Source organism: Arachis duranensis, chromosome 7, assembly GCF_000817695.3.
Source record: "Arachis duranensis cultivar V14167 chromosome 7, aradu.V14167.gnm2.J7QH, whole genome shotgun sequence".
Lineage (NCBI taxonomy): Eukaryota > Viridiplantae > Streptophyta > Magnoliopsida > Fabales > Fabaceae > Arachis > Arachis duranensis.
Genome location: NC_029778.3, coordinates 71,278,775 through 71,306,061, shown reverse-complemented (window position 1 = coordinate 71,306,061; position 27,287 = coordinate 71,278,775). Strand labels below are relative to the sequence as shown.

General features: G+C 29.8%; 1 protein-coding gene across 1 annotated transcript; it reads left to right on the top strand.

Moving 5' to 3' along the window:
• The first annotated feature begins 24,969 nt into the window (after positions 1-24,969).
• On the top strand, positions 24,970-26,484 carry LOC107459633 (glutathione S-transferase U25-like). Its single transcript, XM_016077861.3, has 2 exons — positions 24,970-25,296; positions 26,152-26,484. Exons 1-2 carry the CDS (start codon positions 24,970-24,972, stop codon positions 26,482-26,484), a joined length of 660 nt encoding a protein of 219 aa, XP_015933347.1.
• The last annotated feature ends 803 nt before the right edge of the window (positions 26,485-27,287 follow it).

Below are 27,287 nucleotides of genomic sequence, written 5' to 3'. Positions count from 1 at the left end.
TTTTATTTTTCAAGCGGTATGACAATCTGTGCGAACAACTAGCCACAAGTATAAACTGAGCTTTTATACCAAGACCTCTATCAGTTTGCTTCCCAGTGACAGTTTTCTGTTTAATGCTTTTTAGTTTATCTCATATGAGAAAATTGAGGCAATGGTTGTTGTGAACAAGAGCCACTTGCTGGGTAAATCAAGTTACTAATTATTTATTTTGTTCATTCTTTTAATGTTATTGTATCATGTTGGTTACTTATTTGGTTAAATTTGTATGTACCTTTATGAATATTTTTGCTCTTTGGGTTGGTTTGTGCACTCTTTGTGTATTCTTTCGATGAAGCCATGCCATTTTAGTGTACAATTTCTATCTCAATGCTCTACCAATTTAAAAATAATTAATATATAATATTAAGCTATGTGAATAAAGTTTGCATTATATTTTGTACAAATTGGTTGGCATGGTTAGATAATTAAAAGTGTAACTTACAGTACGTGTATAGTTTTTTTTTGTTTTATTTTGCTTTTCGAGGAACCAAATTTCAAAATAACTTGAATTATCAGGCATAGATATAGATAGTTTTACAATAAATTATATTGTATAAAAAATACAAGATCAACTTACTACTTTTTTGTTCAACTTCTTTTACTCCTAACATATTTACTCATGAATTATTCAACTACCAATATGATCTTCCTATCTTCAATTATATTTAATTGGATAAAGTAAATGAGATTTGACAGTTTACAATCACACTGAAGTTATAAAGAGATAGTCTATAAAGTAAACTGTAATAATTAAGTTGATGTTTCCAAATATAGGTTTCCTAGAAAAATCACTATTTGACCTTGGCTTTATAATCGATAATTTATTAACTCCCTTAATTATAATGACCAGTTTTGTCATGGATTATTAGCTACATCAAAAAATTTCTAATGGTTGTTGTCAATTAAGCACACCTTACTAGGCTATTAACTTACTATCAAAAAGTAATTTGTGACTAACTAAACTAAATAAAGAACCTTCCACTTATTATATAACCAATGAGCTTTCTCCATGACAACTGTGCTTTCTAATTTGGTTTACTGCACCAACTACAATCTTGTTTCTGTTTAAAATTTGTGAACTGAACTAGCTTTTAATAGTTGCCGTATTACATCACTATTTTTCATCTTTATCATCGTTGTCATCTAATAAGGTGAAGCTTTACATAAAGGAAGGAACTTTTGGTCTAGTGTTCAGAAACTAATCAATAGGCTACTAAAACTCTGTACAGCCAAATAAATAATTGGTAATTATATTAAAATGTGAATTTGCTTAATAAAAGTACTTATATTTATTTATTACATGTATCAAACGAAGTGTCTTCAGCCGTTATAAAAGGTTATTTAACTAATTCTTCTCTTTCAGCCTCTTAAATTTGGTATAAAAGTTAAAAATGTCTACTACTTCTCTACAAACACAAAGCTTATCACTTTTGCTAAATGATGTTATTTTCAAAATTTTTGCCAGAGCCGATTCTAGAAGCATTGGTCGTGGCAGTAACCTTTCTACCTTTTGAAAGAACAACTTGTTTACCACAAATTTTATCCTAGCACATTTGGAACATGCCAAAAGAAGGTGTGGTTCCATTTATGTTTTAGTCTCTTCTAGAGGGCGAAGATTAGGTGCAACTTGGCTTTTCAAAATAAATGTACAAACTGAAATCATAGAAGCTATTAATGTTCCATTTGTAAGAAACAACCAAGGCCAATTTAAAATAATTGACTGTGAGAATGGGAATATGGCAATTCATTATTCAACGAAGGATAGTCCAACTAATCTTTTTGTTTAAAATCCAAACTCTGGACATGTATGTAGCATCCCTGACGTTATCCAACATCGTTGTAATTTATGTAGTTTTACCTATGCATTTGTTTATGTCCGACATTCTGTAAATTATGTTTGGATAAACATATACAAGAATAAACTCTTAAATGCACGTTGTAGGTTGACTTCGTATTCCTCAGCAAGTGGCCGGTGGGATACCAATTTGTGTTGCCCCCCATATGTGCAGGGAATTGATCCCATATGTTGCATCGGATGGCTCTATCTATTTATTGAGCTGGAATAATCATGCAGAAACTAAGCCCCTGTGTATTGTAACTTATTCCATTCTAACCAGAGAATTTGAATATATTGTCATACCCGCACAAGCCAAATCTATCCGTCAAAAGTTGTTACTGATAAATGATCAACTTGCTACGTAGGCATGCATACTGAAATGGGTTCATATAAGTGGAACATATGGATGATTAAGAATTCACATGGAACATAGTTGTGGAACTAAGTAATGTCAGGTTATGGACATGAATTTTCAGTATGGCCTCATTTTTTTGCTGGCAAAGAACTTATCGTACTAAAAGAGATAACTCCACCACTTATGGAGCCAAATCATGTTAGGACAACATATATTGAAATGGGAGCTGTAAATCCAAAAACTCATGAACGCAGGATTATTAATGTCGTAGATTTTCCAATTGATGTAGTAATTAAATCTGTTCATATAAATCATGATGCAGTTCTTCCAGTTAACGTTATCTAATGTTGTAGTTTTTTTCTCTTGTTTCTTATGTGAGCAATGTAATGTAGATTTGCTTTTTGTTTTTCCTTTTTCACTTTTGTGTTTTTAATTTTGTTGGTTCCCAAGGCAAATGGTGCACATTTATGTGCACTGTTATCTTTTAATCCTATACATTAATATTAGAATTGCTTTCATAATTAAATTTAGATACATGTAATCCCATGTAGTTTTTTTTTATTCAATCATAATGAATAATAATATAAAAATTTCAGACTCTTATTATTCAAATGAATTGATTTTACTAACTACACTGTACGACAAGTACTCTTAACATATTTTAAATTAAATAAAATAAATTATAAGGTCTTAGAAAAAAAATCAATGAATAAAGATTCAAATCCTATCCTAAAAAAAATAAAATGTAGTTTCGTAGTTCTTATTACATAAAGAAGCATATATTTAATAAAACTACTCTCTATTATTGATTTAACTAATTAAATTGTAACACAACTGGTTTTTATTGTGTAACATAACTGATTTCAATAAAACTAAATATTTGATTTTAAAACTAAATATGAAACTACAGATGTTAACTAAACTTTTTCACATCTGCTATTTATTATCTCTCCAAATGCAGAAACAATTTCACAGCACAATCATACTTTTAAATTTCATATTTTAATAAAGATTGCCATATATAATAATATATGTAATATAATATAATATATAATAATAAAAATATCACATCAGAGTTATCACTGGCTACATATCCATATTGTAAATGAAATACTGTTTCTTACAAACAGTTTAATTAGGATCTTGAAACAAAAAATATTCAAGTTTATTGCATATGAATTATTTTTCAACTTGGACTTCTTTTATTTTGTATAAAAAAAGTTCACTGTTACCTAATTTTAAATGTGTAATACACTGATATTCTTCCATTATAAAAATTAACAAATTTACCACATAAAATAATTAAAATAAAAGTTAACAGTGGTTAATGTGAGATAAAAGAGATTTCAGTACTTTTTTGTGGTCTTCATTGAAAGTTTAGATATGTCGAATTGCTAATGTAAAAAAAATGCTCAATAAGCTCAATCTTGATTGAGAAACTAACATTTTGAATTATTTTCTTGCTTATAACAGATGTTTCACCTTTTATTAAACAAGTTAATTGTATGAAATTTTTTTTTCCTCCATCCAACTACTTATTTATGTTACTCTATCCTATTTTGATTTTTTTATGTAGGTCATCATCACTATTAATTTGTAATATGCAACTAGATTCTTCCTCTGAAACTAATTGTAGTTCTTTTTTTCCTTTATCTAATTACTTACTTATCTTAGTCTATCCTCTATTGAATATTTTTATATACTTTGTTGCTGAATCAATCAATCAGTCAAGTGAATGCATACTAATAAATAGACAAATCAAATACTTGACTTGCTATAGAAAGTACTAAGATAGAGGATCTACAATCATTAATCCAAATCTCATTACTTAGTATAATTTATTTACGCTACAATCAACAAGTTGCATTAACACTTCCTGATAGATTTGGAATTTGATGGCTTTCTCTTTCATTGAAGATATACAATTAAATATTACTCAAAAAATAAAAGAAAGATTTGTTATTGATGATATTCATTATTATATTAAAAATAAGTTTTTCATATCTCACTCTCTGAAATTATTTTTTTCATACCTTCCTTCATTATATAGCAAAAATTTAAAAGATGGCATTCTAATAATAGGTATGATGTCAATTTCCTCTTATTTTTTTCTTTCCATTTATGTGTTCAAACTTTGCATCAACTTCGCTCCCCTAATTAGCACCATGAGTGATGTTCTGCCAACAACACTAAAGCTTCTAGAATTACCTGACAGAAATTATCCTAGCTATCTTCAAGGTTTCTCAGCCTTTCACCTTTTTAAGTGCACGCCAAACATGTTGCCGCTAGAGGGACAAGCTGAACTCATACAATTTCCTGACCGAACTTTCAGAGAGGTGAAAAAATAATGGTTGCTCAATTTATGTTCACTTTTCACGGTCAACTTTTGCTACAATCTCAGTTGATTGGGCTCTTAAAATGAATGCCATTACATGTGAGATCTCTGGACATCACTTGCTTTTCACTCTCACATATGAGGGGTAGTTTCACATAGTTGGTGTGAAAAATGAAACTTTTTGCATTCGTTATTCTTCAATGGGTCAGGTTAGTTATTTGCTAATTTAGAATTCTGTTAGCAAAAAATCTAGAATGATAAAAGACCTAATGAAGCATCATTATGCTTACTATGCTTATGTATATACTCTTTTGTTTACTATCCTGACTGTTTTAAGTATGGTATCATCCATATCTTCATTGAAGAGGAAGATAACCTTGTATGCACACTAACATTGTACACGAGCTTGATATTGGGATATATAAATTCTATGTCCAGCTTATGTGCATAGATTGCATCCCAGTTGTGCTTCAGTCAACGGTGTTGTCTATTGGGTAACCTGGCATCTTGATGAAGATAACGAGGATGATCTATATATTGTATCCTTTTCACTCTTAACTTTCATGTTTAAAAAAATTTCTTTGCCGCTAGAGCCTGTCTCCCACTGCTAAACACTCTTAATCCAAGATGGTCGTCTGTGTACTACCGCAAACAATCACGATTAGAATACATAATAACTCTACTGTTTGGTAGCTTGATGATTTAAATGGAAATCTCAACTGGAGTAAATTGTTCACAATCAATGGGACGGGACCGTGCTATTTGTCGAGTATCATTATTGATCACCATCTGATTAAAGTTATGGAAAGACGAATAGAGTTACTAGATGTTGATAACATATAGTTTACTCAATTTTATATCAAGCGATATAATCTAGCAAACACTGATACAATCACATTACAATGGGTAGAATATGAAGATATCATGAAGATAAGATCTATATTTGCAAACTATGAAACTCTATTTCCTGTGTAATATAGAACGTGAGATCTTATAATATGCAGGTAGCTAAACTGTAGAGAATTAATCTAAATATCTTATGTTTCAAGTCAATCTTAAGATTTAGTGACTTTGACTTTGTTTTATGGTAGAAGAACCATTGTATCTAGGATAATGCTCTTTTGTGGCTTGGAAGAAGTTGGAGACATTAGGATTGAGATGCTTGCTAGATATGTAACCACTTCGATTTCAGCATTGAAATATCACATGTATGTGTGTTGCTAGATTTTGAAACAAAACAACGTATTTAAATTTTAGTATTATATATATGTATATTAAATCTAAATGTTAGATTTCTCTACAAATTTTATTATTCTTGAATCTGAGTCTTCGAATTATTAATTAAAATTAACAATAATAAAACTCTATATCAACAAAAATACACCGCTTAAAAAAATACATGTCACCTCATGTATTATTATTATTTTTTTATTCAATCATAATGAGTAATAATATAAAAATTTTAGACTTTTATCAATCAAATGAATTGATTTTACCAACTAATTTATATGACAAGTACTTTTAATATTTTTTGAATTAAATAATATAAATTATAACCTCTTATAAAAAATCAATGAATAAAGATTCAAATTCTATTTAAAAAAAAAAGTTTTTTCACTGTTCTTATTACATAAAGAAGCGTATATTTAGATAAAAATTTGTAATTATAGTTTATACTAAAAATTTAGAAATATATAAATTTAAAATAATTTTAATAATTGACATAAAAAAAGTTGATAATACTGAAATAAAATGATAATTGTCAATTAAGTATTAAGATTTGAATAAGTTGCAATAATTATTAGGAGTAAATAATTCTAAATATTAAATATCTTTAAAGTTTTAATTTTTGTATACCGTAAATCAAATTATCTTAGTATGTTTAACACTAATATATTTTAATATAGTACTCCTTTTTATATACTAATATCTACTAAACATAATACTCTTTTTCATATGGTAAAAAAGTACTAATTTTTTTATCCATACAATGTATTTATTATATTTTTAAATTTTAAAAAAGAAATAGTTATGACAAATTTAGAATTCAATTATTTAAGGATATTGATAGATATATTTGTTGTCATAAAAAATAAAAATTTATAATATAAAAAACCTTTTTTGAGTAAATTTCATTAATTTAAAATAGATGACACAATTTAATGACAAGAGAGGTTTTTTAGTACTTGCATTCTGATGAGCGGATAATTTATACGTTTTTTGGCATTATTTTTATATAGTTTTTAGTATGATTTAGTTAGGTTTTAGTATATTTTTAGTAGTTTTTAAGTAAAATTTACATTTATAGACTTTACTATGAGTTTATGTGTTTTTCTGTGATTTTAGGTATTTTCTGGCTGAAATTGAGGGATCTGAGCAAAAATCTGATTCAGATGCTGATAAAGGACTGCAGATGGTGTTGGATTCTGACATCCCTGCACTCGAAGTGAATTTTCTGGAGCTATAGAACTCCAAATTGCGTGCTCTCAATTGCGTTGGAAAGTAGACATCCAGGGCTTTCCAGCAATATATAATAGTTTATACTTTGCTCGAGTTTTGATGACGTAAAATGGCGTCAAAATGCCAGCTCTCTGCCCTTTTCTGGCGTCAAAACGCCAGAACTGGCATAAAAGTTAGAGTTAAACGCCCAAACTGGCATAAAAGCTGGCGTTTAACTCCAGGAATAGCCTATGCACGTGAAAGCTCCAATGCTCAGCCCAAGCACACACCAAGTGGGCTCCAGAAGTGGATTTCTGCACTACCTATCTTAGTTTACTCATTTTCTATAAATCTAGGTTACTAGTTGAGTATAAAAACTACTTTTAGAGATTTATTTTGTACCTCATGATATTTTCACGTTTTACATTGTATCTCTACGGCATGAGTCTCTAAATTCCATTGTTGGGTATGAGGAGCTCTGCTGTGTCTCGATGGATTAATGCAATTACCACTGTTTTCTATTCAATCACGCTTGTTTCTATTCTAAGATATTCATTCGCACTTAAACATGATGAATGTGATGATCCGTGACACTCATCACCATTCTCAACTTATGAACACGTGCCTGACAACCACCTCCGTTCTATCTCATATTGAATGTGTATCTCTTGGGTTCCTGGTTCACAAATTTGAGTACCTCTCCTGACAACAGAGTGTTCGAATTCGTGCATCCAGAGTCTTCGTGGTATAAGCTAGGATTATTGGTGGCCATTCCTGAGATCTGGAAAGTCTAAACCTTGTCTGTGGTATTCCGAATAGGATCTGAGAAGGGATGATTGTGACGAGCTTCAAACTCACGAGTGTTGGGCGTAGTGACAGACGCAAAAGGATCACTGGGTTCTATTCCAACATGATCAAGAACCGACAGATGATTAGCCGTGCGGTGACAGTGCACATGGACCATTTTCACTGAGAGGATGGGAAGTAGTCATTGACAACGGTGACACCCTACACACAGCTTGCCATGGAAGGAGCCTTGCGTGCGTGAAGAAGAAGATAGTAGGAAAGCAGAGATTCAGATGACAGAGCATCTCCAAAACTCCAACCTATTCTCCATTGTTGAACCACAAGTACCTTTTATTTCATGCTCTTCTATTATATTGCAAACAAAAACCCCTTTTATTATTAATCTCCTGACTAAGAGTTACAAGGTAACCATAGCTTGCTTCAAGCCGACAATCCCCGTGGGATCGACCCTTACTCACGTAAGGTATTACTTGGACGACCCAATGCACTTACTGGTTAGTTGTGCGGAATTGCAAGTGTGATTGCAATTTTGTGCACCACTTTCTATTTAGAATATTTTACATGGTACGATAAAAAATAACTATTTGACATAAACTCATCTGATATTAATTTTGTATCGACTTTTATATAATAAAAATAAATACATACATAGATATATTGCATGACTACTCTCTATTATTGATTTAACTAATTAAATTGTAACACAACCGATTTTTCTTGTGTAACACAAATGGTTTCAATAAAACTAGATATTTGATTTTGAATCTAAATATAAAACTATATATGTTAATTAAACTTTTTCACATATGTTATTAATTATCTTCCCAAATGCAGAAGCAATTTGACAACACAATTGATGAGGGAAAATCGATTCCGCACAAACTAACCGACAAGTATACCGGGTTGCATCAAGTAGTAAAATTCACAGGAGTGAGATTAATCCCACGAGAATTGATGGATCAAGCAACCTTAGTGAGGTGATTAATCTAGTCAAGCGAATATTGATGAATTAAGTGAAATTTGATTAACAAAATGTAAATTGCAGAGATTGTAAATTGCTGAAAATAAATTGACGAAAACTTAAATGACAAGAAACTTAAATTGCATGAAAAGTAAATTGTATCAAATGTAAAGGGCTTTGGGTGCAGGAAAATTAAAGAAGCAGTAAACTAAAATACTCAAAGTGAACTCAAGGACAATTAACAGAAGAAAAGTTCATTAGAGATTCGAGATATCATAATCCACAATGAATTAAATGGGTCTCAACTCCTTTCTCAATCACATGAGTAGATCTATGGCAGATTGAAATTGATTGGATCCCAATTTCTTGGCAATCCAATCTCTCTAATCACAATCAATCTTGCTAATTTCTTGATCCAATTGTCATGAGAAGATGTTAAGTATATGTCTCTCATCCATAAACCACACTAATTCTCAAGACTTTAATTCCTCTCGAATAGTGTTGGTCAAGAGAATTATGAAGGATAGAGCCTCAATTCTAATGCTCATAATTCTCCTTTCGATGCTCACACAAGCATTCAACAGATTTAAACCCCCTTTCGGAGTGAATTAATTTCAATCAAAACAGAGGATACCCAGCACCAACAATCCCTAGAGTAGTTCTCAATTTACAAAATCTATCTTCACATATAGGTTTTGTAAAAATATCAACAAGTTGATCCTCAGATTTCACAAATTGTATGTCAATTGTACCCTTTTTCACATGTTCTCTAATGGAGTAAAATCTCACTTCAATGTGCTTAGTTCTTGAGTGTAAAACAAGTTTTTTAGAAATATTAATTACGCTCAAGTTATCACAAAATAAAAGGATACTTTTGACTTATAATTTGTAATTTCTAAGTTGTGTTTTGAGCCAAATTAATTGAGAACAATAAGAGGAAGCTGTTATATATTCAGCCTCTGCAGTGGATAGAGCAACAGTAGCTTGCTTCTCGCTTGCCCACACATTCAATAACTGTTCAAGAAAGCAACAAATCCTTGAAGTGCTTCTTCTATCAACACGGTCTCTGGCGAAATCTACATCACAATAATCTACATAAAACTCATCAGATTTGGGGTTCCAAAGGCCAAAATTAGCGGTGCCATGAATATATCTAATGATCCTTTTCACAGTAGAAAGATGAAATTCTTTTGGATGAGACTGAAATCTAGAACACATACCCACACTATGAACAATATTTGGTCTAGAGGATGTTAGATATATTAGTGATCCTATCATACCTCTATACTTTGTTTCATCCATATCTTTTCCAATTTCATCCTTTTCAAGTTTGGAATTTGGATGCATAGGTGTACTCATTGGTTTGGAATTTTCTAAATTCAATTTTTTAACTAACTGATAAATCCTAATTTTGTGGTTTATCTTGTGTTGATTTGAGTAGTTTTATCAACTTATCTCATATTTATTCACTGAATTTTGCATGTTTTCATGATGTCCTCTTATTTGTGCTTGAAAGATAAAAATATGCTATTTAAGGCTTTAAATTGATTGATTTATTTCACTGTTTCCTTCCATTGGTGTCGTGATATGTATGTTTACGTGTTTCAAGCTATATAGGGTGAGAATGGTATAGAAAGTGAAGAGGATAGCATGTAAAAGTGAAGAATCCATGAAGAAATGAGGGATGTGTAGAGCTGTCAGCCCTGAACTCTTCGTACTAAAATGATCATAACTTGAGTTACAGAGTTTCGAATGAGGCGGTTCTATTGCCATTAGAAAGCTAACATATGGGGTTTCAAAACGATATGCAATTGTCTATGATGGACATTGAAGTAAGCTACTCGCGTACGCAGCCAAATACTCGCGTACGTGAGATACCAAAAACGTGGTTCATTAAAGAAACACGTGAGCAGCGATTTCTAAAGCATTTTGGGTTCTATCCAACTCATTTTTGAAACTATTTCAAGCCAAACTCAGGATGGAACAAGGGAGGAGCAATTAGGATAGTTTAGTTTTATGTTTTAGGTTATTTTCTAGATAGAGAAGCTCCCTCTTCCCTCTAGAATTTAGGGTTGTTAGTTTAATTTCTTTTTAATTTTACTCTTTAATTCTTATTTTAATGCAGTTTCATTTATATTTCTATGCTCTATTGTCTTAATTCTCTTAGTTTCTCTTGTTAATTTCTCATTTTTGCCATTTTTATTTTATGAACCCTCTTGTTAATTTCAATTTTCTTTAATACAATTTGATGTTTTGTGTTTTTTATGCTTAATTGAGTTTTTGTTATTAATTTTTTTGTATTTGGTAGCTATAGATTTTACTAATTCTTGCAAATTATGATACTTTATATTTATGCACTCTAAGTGTTTGATAAAATGATTGAGTTAGTTTTAGAGCAGATTTTGAGCATTCTTGGCTTGGAAAGAGAAGCTTGGTAATCTTGAGTCACTAATACCCAACTTATATTGGTGATCTAGAGTTGTTAGTTAATCTTGTTTCCATTGGTGCTACTTATGGATTGTGATTAACTAGGCCTATTTGACTTTCTCTCAATATGGGGATAACGTAATAGGATTAACTCTTGGTAATTATTGTGTTATAATTAATGACTAGGATAGAAGACCTTGATTCTCAATCTTTGTCATGAATGTCTCTTTAGTATTTGTTATCTTTAGTTGTTATCTTTATTTTATTGTCATTTAGATTATTGTTTTCTTATCCGGAAACCACCATGTGAATCTCATAACTGATAACACGCATACCTCACTGCAATTCCTTTGAGAGACAACCCGAGGTTTAAATACTCTCAGTTTTTATTGGTTTGCATTGTGACAAAGAAAATTAAACTTTGATTGTGAGAGTTATTTGTCGGTTTGGACTATACTAGTAACGGAATTAATTTGTGAAATTCTAAGCCAACATAAATCCTACCATCACTAACTCCTTGGCATATTTACCTTGGTGCACAAAAATTTCACTTGGAGTTTGTTTGATTTGGAGTCCTAGGAAGAAGGTGAATTCTCCCATCATACTTGTATCAAACTCGCTAGTCATTAATTTTCCAAATTCATCACACAAAGCTTCATTAGTCGATCCAAACACAGTATCATCCACATAAACTTTAACAAGTATGAAATGATCATTAGGTTCTTTAATAAAAAGAATTGTGTTCGTAGTATCCCTTTGAAAGCCATTTTTCAATAGACAAGAACTAAGTCTTTCATACCAAGCTTTTGGAGCTTGTCTCAAACCGTAAAGGGCTTTAGAGAGTTTAAAGACATGGTTTGGGAAATATTTAATTTCAAAACGAGGGAGTTGAGCTACATATACTTCTCTATCAATAAAATCATTCAAAAAGACACACTTACATCTATTTTAAAAATCTTAAACCCTTTGTGGGCTGCATATGCAAGCAATAATCTTATTGCTTCCATTCTTGCAACTGGAGCAAATGACTAATCAAAGTCAATGCCCACCTCTTGATCATACTCTTGAGCTACTAATCTAGCTTAATTTCTAATAACACTACCATCCTCACCCAATTTATTTCTAAAGATCTATTTAGTACATGTTACCTTCTTACCATTTGGATTAGGAACCAAAGACCAAACCTCATTCTTTTCAAATTGAACCAATTCATCCTTCGTTGCCTAGATCCAAGAAGGATCATCAAGTACTTCCTTCACATTACTTGGTTCCACTTGAGATATAAAAGTAAGATTATTGAGTTCAACCCTTCTTCTACTTGAGGATCTAGTGGTAACTCCATAAGATAGATTTCCAATAATGAACTACATGGATAGTTCTTCAAGAACTTCTATTATCTAGGTTTTGGTGAATTGATCTCAAGTTGAGTATGATTGAGTTAAGAATTGTTCTGATTTCCAGAATTCTCTGCTTCAGTAGGAGACAAAACAGAATTGTCTCCTGCATTTTGTTCTGCAGAACCAAGAATAGCATTTTCCAAAGAGGGTTTTGATTTTCTTCACTTTAGTTTTTTTAGAGCTTAATTCAGTTTCAATCCCTACATCATTTTCTTCAATAAAACTTGAAATGGTGTTAGAATCACAAAAAGTGACATGTATGGACTCCTCAATTATTCTGTGTTTGTTGAGGTAAATTTTATATGCTTTACTAGTGGTTGAATAAACAACAAAAACACCTTCATAAGATTTTGGATCAAACTTTTCAAGATTGTCTTTAGTATTTAAAACAAAGCATTTGCATCAAAAACATAAAAATACTTAAGGTTTGGTGGTGTTCCTTTCCAAAGCTCATATGGGGTTTTCTTCCAAACTTTTCGAATGATGGTGCGGTTCAAAATATAACATGCAGTGTTCACTACTTCAACTCACAAAAATTTTGGAATATCATTTTCACAAAGCATTGTCCTAGTCATTTCTTGAATGCTTCTATTTCTCCTTTCAATAACCCAATTTTGTTGAGGTGTTCTAAGAAATGAAAAATTATGAGTAATTCTAGAATCATCACAAAATGATTCAAAATCTTGGTTTTCAAACTCTTTTCCATGATCGCTTCTTATGGAAACTATTTTCAAATATTTTTCATTTTGAATCTTTTTGAAAAGGGTTGAAAAGCAAAGAAAGCATCATTCTTATGAGTTAAGAAAAGAATCCATTCATATCTAGTATAATCATCAATTACTACCAAAACATAATGTTTGCCTCCTAGGCTTTGAGTCATAGTGGGATAAAAAAGATCAATATGTAGCATTTCTAATGATCTTTTGGTAGAGATGTCATCCTTAGATTTAAAAGAATTTTTAATTTATTTACCCAATTGACAAGCATCACAAGTGATATCTTTGTCAAATTTTATGTTTGGAAGACCTCTAACCAAATTCTTTTTCACAAGCTTAGATATTAAAAACATGCTAGCATGTTCCAATTTCTTATGCCACAACTACTTTTCAAATTCAATGAAAGTAAAACAAGCTACATTTTGTTCTTTTAGTTCTTCCAAGGTAAGTTCATACACATTATTGCATCTTTTAGATACAAACAGTTTCACCAGAATTTTCTCACATAACTAAGCATTTCAACCTTTTGAAAATGACTAAATAGCCTAAATCACATAATTGGCTAATATTTAGAAGATTATGTTTCAATCCATCAACTAAGAATACATCATTTATGAATGTGAAGAAACTCTTACCAACCTTACCTACAGCCACAATCTTTCCTTTTCCATTGTCACAAAAGTCACAAAGCCTCCATTATATTTGTCAAGCTTGATGAAGAATGTGGACTTTTTGGTCATGTGCCTAGAGCATCCACTATCCAAGTACCACATGTCATTCTTCTTCTTAAATGCTAGGCAAAATTTCACAATACTTTAAGTGACTTGAGGTATCCAAATCATTTTAGATCCTTTAATGTTAAACATTCTTGGTTGCTCAAGAGTATTGTAATTGCTAATTATTCTGTAAATTTTATCTCCAATTTTTCTTTCAAAAATGAAACATTGAATAGGCAAATGACCAACCCGATTGCATGTATGACAGAATTTATTGCTGGCTGAATTTTTAAAATGATTTGGATTCTGAAATCTTTTGTCTTTGGAGGTTGAGGATTTATTTTCAAAGCATGATTTTTCAAAAATAGATTTAGATTTTTCATCATATCCCAACCCAACCTTTTCAAAAAGAGGTCTTTGACTAGCCAACAATTTGTCTAAATTTTCAGAAGTTTGATCAAATTTTGTTAAGTCAAGATTTAGACTCTTAATCACTTTATGCACTCTTTCATTCTCTTCAATGCAATTCAAATAGGCAACAACAGAATGCTTTCCATCAAGACTTTTGATTTAAAATTTAAGCCGCTTGTTTTCTTCAACAAGATCAATAGTGGTTTCGGCTTCTCTTTTTTTTCTTTGAGAAAATCGTTTTCGTCCTTTAAGATATCATTTTCATATTCAAGTTCATGACATTAATTTAGAAAATTTATTATTTTCTCAATAAGATCATCAATCATAAGATGGAGTTCTTCATTAGAGGGTTCAAGAAAGATTACCTCATTATTGTGACTGTGGTCGGCCATTAAGCATGCTTGAGAATTGTTGTTAGACTCTTCATCTTCTTCACTGTCATTCTTGAAATCTTCGCATGAAGCCATAAGCCCCTTCTTCATGTCCTACTGAGACTTGTCTTCTCTCTTCAGCTTGGGACAGTCATATTTGTAATGTCCAACTTTTCTGCAGTTGTGGCAAATGACGTTACTGATGTGCTTCTTTATATCCTTTGAGCTGCCTCTTTTGCTTCTTCCTTTTAGTCGCATCATCCTTCTAAGTTTTCTAGCAAAAAACATAATCTCGTCATCTGACAAACCGTGACTGGATTCATCATCTAATGATTCAGTACAAGATTGAAGAGCCATTCCTTTAAAGGTTTCATATGCTAGTATCTTTCTTCTCATCTCATCATAGGTCATTTGACTCAGGTTACTACTTTAAGGGATAATAGTAGCCTTAGTTTTCCACTCTTTAGTCAGGCTTCTCAAGACTTTTCTCACCAACAATTGCTCGGAATGAATAACCCCCATAGCATCTAGGCTATTAATGATGATAGAGAACCTCTCAAACATGTCATTAATCGATTCTCATTCCTTGATAGGAAACATCTAATATTCTTTGCTCAACATGTCAATCCTTGTTTCTTTTATTTGTATGGTGCCCTCATGAGTAATTTGGAGCTTATCTCAGATTTTCTTTGCTGTTTTGCATCTTGTAACCTTCCAGTATTCCTCAAAGCTGATTGCGCAATTTAGCATGTTGACTGCCTTGGCATTAAGTTCCACATTTTTCTTGTCATCTTCATTTCACACTGATTTGGATTTGGGAGTAACACCACCATCAGTGCAAGTTCTAGTAGGGATTTGAGGACCATTCATGATTATCTTCCAGAGGTTGTAATACACCGACTGCACAAAGATCTTCATTATTTCTTTCTAATAGTTGTAGTTTTTTCCGTTGAAGAATGGAGGTTTATTGGTTTATTACTCTTCAGTCAGTGTATATGCCACTGAGTTGGATTCCATGTTGTTTGCCATCAGAATCTTTCTTCCAAGTTGTGAAGCTTGATCTCTTTGAGACCAAGCTCTGATACCAATTGATGGATATCAGTGGTTAAGAGAAGGGAGGGTTGAAACTTGGCCTCCTTTTATTTTGCTTTCAAACTAGAATTCTATTGAGACACTTTGAGTAGAAAACAGAAGAAACTTTGGTTTTGCCTTTTGACACGGTAGAAACCAAAATAGTTTTACGAGCAAGGTGTATTACAGTGAAGTAATGCTGGATAGTAAAATCAGGAGATACTTTAGTTTTGTCTCATATAGTGTAGAACTAGAAACAGAGAAGAAAAAGAGAAATGACACACAAATGCATCCTGGTTCAGCTACTCAGTGCAATATAACTTACATCCAGTCTTCATCACAACAATGACTGAATTTTATTATCTTTCAACAAAGATATATTCACTAATTCTCCTTAGGATTCTAATTAATCATCCTATTTGGGATAAATCTGGTTCCTAACCCAACTTTCAAGGGAATCCCCAACTTTCAACAAAGATACATTCACTAATTCTCCCTAGGTTTCAACAGCAAAGTGATAACTCAACTTTCAAGGGAATCCCCTCAGGATCATGACAACAAAATAGAAAAACATACAAAGAAATTTTGGAATAAACTTATGACTCTTTTCTCCAAGTCTAACTCTCTGTCTTTTTTTAGTCAATGACTTTTACTTATAAATCTCACCATTTTAACTTTTTACCATTGAAACACAGAAAGACTAGATTGAAATAATAGAATATTTAACAAGAACCATGAAGGAGAAGAATGAACAACTTAGTGAGCTATGGAAATCTAAACATTGTGCTCTCACTCCTTGCTCCAATCTTTGGTCATTCACCTCTTTAACAGAGGAGTGAAGCTTCCAGGACTTGAAACTTGCTTCAGTAGTTGTTGGTCTTTTTTCTCCCAAAAAATCAAAAGTAGCAGTGGCATGACAGAGGAGAGAAAGGGTAGAGGCAGTGACTAATTCATACATGCAACCATACCTTCTGTCTTCTCTTTAAACCTTTTTCATCTTGCTTCTTCAATCTGGACCATGCATTCTTGCTTTGGCATCAAGTCAAATTTTTGAACATTAACTCACAGCAGAGCTTCTGCATCTTCAACATTTTTAACTTTCTACTTCTATACATGCAAAGAGATGATTTCTTCGTTGAGCTTCAATGAAGCACAAATCCGGAAATACATCTCTGATGATGCTTCGGAAGTAATGTTTGTTTTTAGCCATAGTCTCTTTGACTTTCTTTTTCTTTGATTAAATTGGTAACCCACTTTTGATTTCTTGATTTTACCCTAACATAGAGCTTTTTCTTTTTCTTTCTTTTCTTCTGAGAAACCACGTGGGGTTGGAAGAGAAAGAAAAGAGAGAATGGCGAATTTAGTTTCGGTGGTGTGAAGTGATTTGTTCAAATGAAATGGAACTTGAATCACTTAGTTACCATCTAAGTGAATGAATGGATTTGGATGTGGACCACCGTTTGGACTTGTGTTTGGATATGGGCTAGTTTGCTTCCTTTCCTTCTTTCTTATAGTTCAGCCACTCAAACTTTGGATTAAGAGAGATGTTATGACTTTGTTTAAGCTGAACCATTCTTGGGCTTATGTTCATGCTTCTTGGGACTGGTGTGATTATTTTTTACCCACTAAACAAAATAAATCACACAAACAATTGGTTTTTAATCGAATAATATTTAGTCATCATCTTAACAATATTTTAGTTCTTTAAACTTCACATTAATTAATCAAGGAATTGATAATTGAATAAGATTAGAGAAATTAAATTATCAAGGAATTGGAGTTTAATTACTTATGATTTTCCATAGATACATCATTGCTTGATCAAGGTGAAAAGTAAAAAAATATTTTTAGTCATATTACTTTCTAAACCGATTTTAGTTTACTCTTGTTTAATTCTCTGTTTTTATGCTATTTGCTATTGAACCCTAAGCTTGTACTTATTTGACTAGAATAATCAATTGACCATTGATTGCTTAATTCATTAATCCTCATAAAAACGATAAACCACTTCCGTGTTATTACTTGATATGCCTCCTATAGTTTTAAAAATCAGCATAAATAAACTCTTCAATTCTCTCTCTTTCTTTCTCTCTTTTCTTTTTAATGTTAGAGCTTTTCTTTCTTATGATACTAATATAGCAATTAATGTGTTACTTATGAAGAAAAAAAATTTGTAAGAGAGGGAGAGAAAGTAACGTGGGTTTTTTTGAAGAGATAAAAATGAAAGGCAAATTATTTTTTTTACCATTTCTTTCTTATAATATTATCCAACTTTGATGAATTAACCATGTGGTGAAGTTAAGTTAGATGTGGTTAGAAAGAAGAAAGGGAGAGAAAAGTTCCTTTTTCTTACTTGCTGGCCAAGAATAATATTTCAACATGTGATGGATAAATTAGAGACATGTGATCGAATTTGTATGAAATTTTGGTGAAATTGGATGTTGTTTGATGTCACTTTGATGACTTAATCATTCTTATTACCTCCAAATTAATTCATCATATAATGAATTAACATGTGGTGGATAATTAATGTAGAAAAGAGGATGAATATACGAGTGAAAAAATATTGTTACGATGAATTCTTAAAGAATAATTATTAAAAGTGATAATTTTTTTATCACTTATTTTTACTGTATCAGATGAAGCAGATAATCATATTGGTATGAATAATGGGGTATCTTATATTATCTCAACTTTAAAATATCTCTAAAATAGAATTATTCTCCACATTCAAGAAATTTTAGCATCCGAGTTTATCCAAGTAATATAGAGGCATGCGTTTCTTCTTATTTCAAATTCACGTATGCACACGGAGTGCCTTTTTCTTCTTCTTCGCCTTCTTCTTCACGTGTTTTCTCTTTATCGTCATTCTTTTGTTGTTGTTGCTGCTGTATTTTTTTCTTTTCTTCCTTCTCTCCTTGGTGAAGAAGCAGTAGAAGGTGAGGAGGAAGAGTTCTGAATTCTGCAGAACAGAAATGAACCGAAATTATATTTAGAAATGAATTGAAATTATATTTAGAATGAACTGAAATTGTTAAGTAATTTCAGTTCATTCTAAATTTAATTTCAACTCATTTCTGAATATAATTTCGGTTCATTTCTTAGTGAATTATTTTGTTATGATTCTTCTTGTTTTACTATTTTGAGAAGAATAAAACCAAAAAAAGAGAAAAAATCAAACAAAAAAGAAGATGTAAGAAGAAAAAATTTCTCAAATCTTCTCATCATGTTCTTCTTTTCTTGTCTTGTTCATCTAATCAAATAAAGAAAAAGAAACACATAATACTACAAAATCACTTGATGGATTTAGATGTGTTTTTGTTCATGATTCAATTTTATTTGTGTGTTTGTTTTCGAATTGAGTTTGTGTGTCGCAATCATTAAGTAATTTTGATTTATTCTGAATTTAAATAAGGTGCATTTAGTCTATGCTTGTTTTCAAACGAGTTTACATTCTGAATTTAATTTTTGGTTCATTTTAAATATAATTTCAGTTTATTTCTGAATATAATTTCGTTTCATTTCTGTTCTGCACAATTCAAAACTCTTCCTCCTCACCTTCTACTGCTTCTTCACCAGAGAGAGAAGGAAAAAAAGAAAAAAAAATACAGCAATAACAACAACAAAAGAATGACGATAAAGAGAAAACATGTGAAGAAAAAGGAACGTAAAAAAGAAGGAGGAGGAGGAGAAAGGCGAAGAAGAAGAAGAAGCTCCATGCTGAGAAGAAGAAGAAGAAAAAGATGAAGAAACAAGCCTGAGAAGAAGGAGAAGAAGAAGCAATGATAGTAATTTTTGTTGGTGTTGGACCTATTTAAATGAACTTAGATAAAAAAAAATACTTAGATGTGTAGTATTTCTATCTAAAATATTATTTTAAAGTTAAACAGATCGAGATAAACTATAATTCTCAAATTTTGTAAATTTTAATAGCAAAAAATCCAAAAAAAATATATTAGAAAAAATCAGATTCTTACATTTGTCGTAAAAATACAATCTGTTATAAAATGATATAACAATGATATAATATTATTAGATGATAACAATATACTATATTTTGGAAGAAAAAAGAACCATGAAAACATGACATCTCTGCCAGTGGCAGATCCACGGGGGGACCTAAGGTGGCCATGGTCCCCCCCAAATTTTTTTAAAAAAAATAGTAAATAGTAATAATTAATAATATTAAATTTTTTTATATATAATATTAAAAAAAATATAAGTTACAAAATTTTATAAATTAAAATAACTAAAAACTGCACTATGTATTGGATATTTGAATTATTGTTGTTCTTGTTAACAAATAGCTCATTCTAATAATTAATAAAAATGGTTCTATTATACTAGCCCAAGCCCATACTATTAATTAAAGTAACCCTAGTACATTTTTCAAATATTTATTTCAAACTATCATAGGCATAGCGTCACTTTTCTCTCTCTTTTAGTGATTCCCAAACTTTTGGTCTTCTACTCTTCTCATTTTAATTTTCTTTCCATACCAAAACAAGACATATGAAGAAAAACCATTGAAGAGAAGTGAACAACAAAATATTAACCATTGAATGCACAACAAAGATTCAAAGAGGTATATTTCAATTTTTTTTAAGTTAATGACAATGTCAAGTATTATTTACATTATTTATTTAAAATAATTAATTTATTTTTTTTTATAATGGACAGTGTTCAAAGATTGAAGTGAGGACAAAACTCAATAGAATTATTTTTTTGTGAGACTTGGAACAAAAAATAATCAGGTAAATCAATAACTTTATTTTTGGTTATTATATATTTGTGTTTCTAAAATTATTTGTTATTACTCAATAGGTTTAATATTTTTTTTAAGAAAATAATATATATGCAATTATTTTTGTTTTTTTTTTGTTAGATAGTTCAAGTTAAGTTAAAAATGTCAAAGATGAAAACAATTCACTCATTTTTCAAGAGAAAAGAGAGAATATATGATGAACAAAATTCAGCTTCAGATTCTTTGAGTAATGTTCAAAATATTATTGAACAACCTGTGACACAACTTGTTGAGCAAGATATTCAACCCCTGCTTCCAAAATAGCAAGGACTGAAATAGATCAAGTTAATATTGATACATTGATGCGTGATCCCGGAAAGCGTCCGCAAATTTGGAATTATCCTATCAATCAACAAGATGAAATCCGTAGAGCATACATAAAGTTTGGACCATATCAATTTATTATGGATGAGTACCCTCTTTCTGGTCTAGAAAGTCATCCTCGTCGTTTCAAAGCTCATTGGTTTAAGAGTTTTTCTTGGCTAGAATATTCGCCAAAAGTGGATGCTGTATTTTGTCTTCCATGCTATTTATTTTCTAGAAAATCAAGTCCATTCACATCAGGAGGATTTCGCAATTGGAAAAAAGTGAATAATGGAAAGGATTGTGCATTTTTATCTCATGTGGGTAAATCTCTTAATTCTCCTCATAATATTGCTGTTAAGTCTTGTAAAGATTTGCTCATCAATTACAGCTAGCTCTTGTTGCTGCGGCTAAAGAAGTTGTTGATGTTCATGCTTTTTTTTTAAGTTTGAGTAATATTATCAATGTTATGTGTTCTTCTTGCAAATGCAATGATGAATTACGATCTGCTTATGCAACTGAAATTTTCCATTTAGTTGCAACTAATCAAATTGAAACAGGAAGGGGAGCAAATCAAATTGGCACATTAAAAAGATCAGGAGATACTAGGTGGAGCTCTCACTTCAACTCAATTTGTAGCCTTTTACGTATGTTTGGAGCAACAACTTCAGTTCTGGAAGATTTGGCTACTAATGGATCTACATATTCTCAACGTGGTGATGCTACTTATGCTCTTAAATCTTTATTATCATTTGATTTTGTTTTCATTTTGCATATGATGAAAGAAATCATGGGAATCACTGATAAACTTTGTCAAGCATTGCAACAAAAATCTCAAGACATTTTGAATGCTATGCATCTGGTTTCTAGTACAAAGTCATTGATTCAACAGTTAAGAGATAGTAGTTGGGGAGCACTTTTGGAGAAAGTTAGTTCTTTCTGCAATGATCATGCTATTCAGATACCTGATATGGGTGCTTCTTTTAGTGACATAATTCGGTCTCGTCGTAAAAAGGATGTTGTCACTGTTGAACACCACTATCGTGTTGACATTTTTACTAGCGTGATAGATTTTCAATTGAAAGAGCTAAATAGTAGATTTAGTGAGCAAGCAACCGAGCTCCTCATACTGAGTACATCTCTAGATCCTAAAGATGCTTTCAAGTTATTCAGTGTTTGCAACATATGCAATCTTGTAAAGAATTTCTATTCTTTAGATTTTTCTAAGTAAGAAAAGATTCAATTGGATTATGAGTTACAACATTATGAACTTGATGTGGTTAAAGCTCCAGATTTTCAGAATTTGTCTACTCTTGCTGAATTGTGTCAAAAATTGACAGAGACAGGAAAATCAAATATATATCCTTTAATTGATAGATTAATTCGTCTTGTTTTGACTCTTCCTGTGACAACAGCAACAACTGAACGGGCCTTTTCAGCTATGAAGATTATTAAAACAAGGCTTCGAAACAAGATGGAAGATGAATTTTTAGCAGATTGTATGATTGTATATATTGAAAAGGAAATTGCTTCAAAATTCACTTCAGAGATGATAATTGATGATTTTAGTTCCATGAAGCATCGTCGAGCAAGTTTAAAAATATCAAAATCTTAAAGTATGTAGTTGAACATTGACTTTTATATAATATAATTACTTTTTTGATATATATGCTACAAATCATATTTTGTTAATTTTTTGTTATATTTTATATTTAATTGGCCCCCTCTTATGAAATTTCTGGTTCCGCCACTGATCTCTGCCTAATTGGTTTTAGAAAAATCCATTTTCAGTATAAAAATTAATTAATTAAAGAAAAGAGATAGTATCACAAATGCTGACATGGTAAAATATTAAAATCCTTGATATATATCGAATTAAAGTCTATCGGAAGAAGAGATTGATCTCTTTTTTAATATACTATAAGAGAAAAGTTTGGTAACCAAACTTAGGAACCAAAATCAACCAAAATTTTCTATTTTTAACTTTATTTAATTAGATGAACTAAATTTAATTAGTATTCTTTTACGCACCTAGTAATATTTATTGTAAACATTAATTATATATATTAAATAGTATACTATAAATACATACCTTATCAATTTATATTCTTATTAAATGAATATATATAATTTATATTTATTGCTTTTAATTTATATTATAATAACAAAAGTATATTTTTTATTTATTATGTAACATCTATATATTTATAGTTTATACACTTAATTTTTATAATTAATATATTTTTACAATTAATATTATATAATTTTAAACTATATTTTATTATATATTTCAAATTATTTCATATATGCACTAATAAATTATGATTCATGTTTTAATTTTTTTTGAAGATATTATACATTTAAATTAATGTATAATTTTTTAAATAATTGATAATTTAAAAATTTGTTTCATATTTTTGAAAGTGAAATTATTTATTTTGATTTAATATATTTTCAAATTTTACTATAATTAGATTTGAAAAAAAAAATATCAAATACTTAAATTAATTTATTCAATTAGCAAATTTACTCATAATATCCATAAGTTCATACAGATAACATTCATAGTTAGGTAAGGTACACATAATATCCAAATTTCATATTAATAACATCCAAAATTTCATATTAATAACATCAATAATTTCATACATATAATATCCATAATTAATAAATTTTTATAATTAATATTACTAAATTTTAAACTGTGTCTTGTTATATATTTCAAATTATCTTATATATACACCAAAAAGTCATAATTTTAATATTTTTTATTTACTATTTATACGTATTCTTATTTATTGATTTTAATATGACGAGTTAATAATTATTTTTAAATTTTATTTCTTAATTTTTGTTTATATTTTATTTTCTATTTTTTATTTTATAATAATTTATAAATAAAATATGAGTTGTATAACAGAAATTATTAAATTTTCTAATTTAATATCCATATTTTTATACGTATAATATTTATATTTTATATACATGATATCTATAATCAATAAATTGGTGCTAATTTATTATTATTTATTATTTTATTTTGCAAGTCATAAACCAACAATTTTGGATGTTTATAATTATCAATAAATAAAAACCGATCAAATTTAAGATGTTTTTATTTTTTTTTAAATGTGTTGAGGTGATTTGAGATTTTTTAAAAATTAAAAATTTAAGAATTTGAGATTTTTATTTGGGAGAAAAAAATTATAAAATTATAAATGCATATAATAATAATGAGAGAAAAATTTTTGGAATTTGATTCACATTAAATTTACAATTAACTTTTAGTATAATTAAATGAAAAAAATAATTAATTATAAAAAGAAATTAATTGTGTCAATTAAATTAGGAGAGTAATTTACACTCTTTTATAAATGTAAATGTTATTGATCATATATGTTTATTTATTATGTATAATATTTTGGCTATGTAGCATTACTCATATTATAAATAAATATAAAAGAAGTTGATTTATTTCTATTTTACTGTTTTCAATATTTATGAAGTCACAATCCGAGTCATTTAATGACTTATTTCCAAATAGCTATATATAGTGTATATGATAACATTGGATCATTTCCAGCATATAGGCATGATTTTATTAAGTTCACAAAATTAATGTCTTTCAAATAGCGGTATTTAGCACCAACATGTTGCACTATGATAAGAAGAAAATTTTCAAATCTTGGATATGACAATTGTGATAAGATCTCTTAATTCCAGTCATAATGAGATTAGAACAATAGCTATTATATATACATAGTACCTTAAAAAAAATTAAAAATAATACACTTTTCATATATGGCAGTTAGTCTAGTAAAAGAAAAGATTGGATCAATGATTATGTTGTCACACCCACAATAATAAACTCCCCTATAAAATCAACACATCATAGCCTGATACAAAAATCAATTACCCCAATTCTCTTCTTATATATAATTTGGTTCCTTGAAATTCTCTCTTGACAATTTGACATAGCTATGGCAGATGAGGTGGTTCTACTAGATCGCTGGCCTAGCCCTTATTGCATGAGGGTGAGAATTGCATTGGCTTTGAAAGGTGTGATATGTGAGATCAAAGATGAAGACTTGAGTAATAAGAGCACTCTATTGCTACAAATGAACCCGGTTCATAAGAAGGTTCCGGTTCTCATCCACAATGGAAAACCTATTTGCGAGTCTCTTATTATTGTTGAGTATATTGATCAAGTTTGGAATGATAAACCATCCTTGCTTCCTTCTGACCCTTATCAAAGGGCTCATGCTAAGTTTTGGGCTGATTTTTCTGACAAAATGGTATGCCTTTATGTTATTCAGCTTAAAATTAAAAGTTATTGTTTATTTGAAAGTCAGTGGTCCTTGGTCAACTAGACCCGTTGAGTTGAGGAATAATGTGGGTAACAAAAAAAAGTTAGTTATTGTTTATTTGAAAGGAATTTTTATAATAATTCTAAAAACATATATATGATTTTAATTATTCATATCAAACCTCATTTTCAGAACTTATCTTTTCAATCCGTTTTAAAAGTAATTATTTTTCGAGTAATGTTACATGTATACTAAAATTATTCACCAAAATTAGCTATTAGTATAAAATATATATTGAAATATAAATACACATTAAAAATAAATTAAACTATACATATATTTATACACAAATACATTGGTGGTTTTATTGATATGTCTTTCTTTTGACATGTCATTTTACGTTATCAATTTTTTTAGGTAATTTATAAATTTAAATGCTCCTTGAGTTTGGAGACACAAGTACGTGCCTTTTGTGAGCTGATTAGTGCCGAACTTACTTAATTTTTTTTTAATAATATATCATGATCATGGTATTATCACTACGCAATACTGACGATGTTTAATTATTATATAATTGATTCCAGCATCTAATTACTATATAATACACCTAATCAATAGTTTACAAATTCATTAAGAGTGATATATTGGTAAAGGGATTAAGTGTGAACAAGTTTGTTTTCATAACAAAATGGTGGTTATTATATTAACCCGAAAATTATATTTGATTAAGGTTATTAGCATCTTTCTTTCTTTTTCCTTTATCATATTCATATATAGTGCTTGTTAATTATAATAATAATATATGACTAGCTTGGTATCTTTTTTCATTGTATCAAATAATAGATATTGAACAAGTCAATGAGCCTATTGACATCAAAAAGAGAAGAGCTGGAGGTTGCCACAAAGGAATTCAAAGAAAACCTAAAATTGTTGGAAGAACAACTAGGAGACAAGCATTATTTTGGAGGTGAAGAACTTGGTTTTTTGGATGTAGCACTTCTTCCAATTATAACTGGATTTAAAATTAGGGAGATTTATGGGAAATTCAAGATTGAAGATGAGTTCCCAAAGCTTTTTGCTTGGGCCAATAGGTGCCTTCAAAAAGAGAGTGTTTCCAAGTCAATTCCTGATCAAGAGAAGATGTATGGTTTAATTGTGGAGATGAGAAAGAAGTTAGGAGTTAAGTAGGTCCGATCATTGATCTTTTGGTACTTTATCTTTCAAATAAATTTTGATGAAATAAGAACCTAAATGCTTTCAAGCATTTTAGATATATCATGGATGTGATTGCGAAAAAAAAAAAATCATGATTAAACTTTTTCATATATTAGTTTAAATTTTAAATCAATTATTCAATGACTATTTTTTTATATTTAGAATTTTGAAATGGACCAAAAAAAAATCATTTGGATTTAAGATTTTGGTTCCGGCAAAATATGGTGATCGATCACATGCCTATAAACTATTTAAATGTTGTTGTTATGCATGCAATTTATCATTCACTTATATAAAAAACATAATAATTGAAAAATTGCGCATATTAAATAAAAAAGTAATTATTTTCCGACATACACAAAAGTAAAAGTTACCAAATAAGTTGAACTTTGTGCCAAAAAAAAATCAACACATTCTCCATAATTAGTTTTCGATGCAATATAAGTGAAACACATTCAAAATGAATTAACTCAATTTTCCGAAGTTCTTCAAGCGCAATGCGAATAGTTGCAATTAACTTTTTTGTATGAAATGCATTTTACTTTTAAAATTAGTTTTAGTATAAAATATATATTAAAAATTGAATTAAACGATCTATATATTTATACATAAATATATAATAGTTAAATTTAATAACTGATTTTAATATACACATAGCATTTTTAGTTGTGAAATACTATTAGTTGCGCATATTTGCAATTTTTCAACTTTTTCATATGTTTGAAAATAATAATATTTTTAATTTAAATACAGGCTAGTCAAAGTGATAGAATATA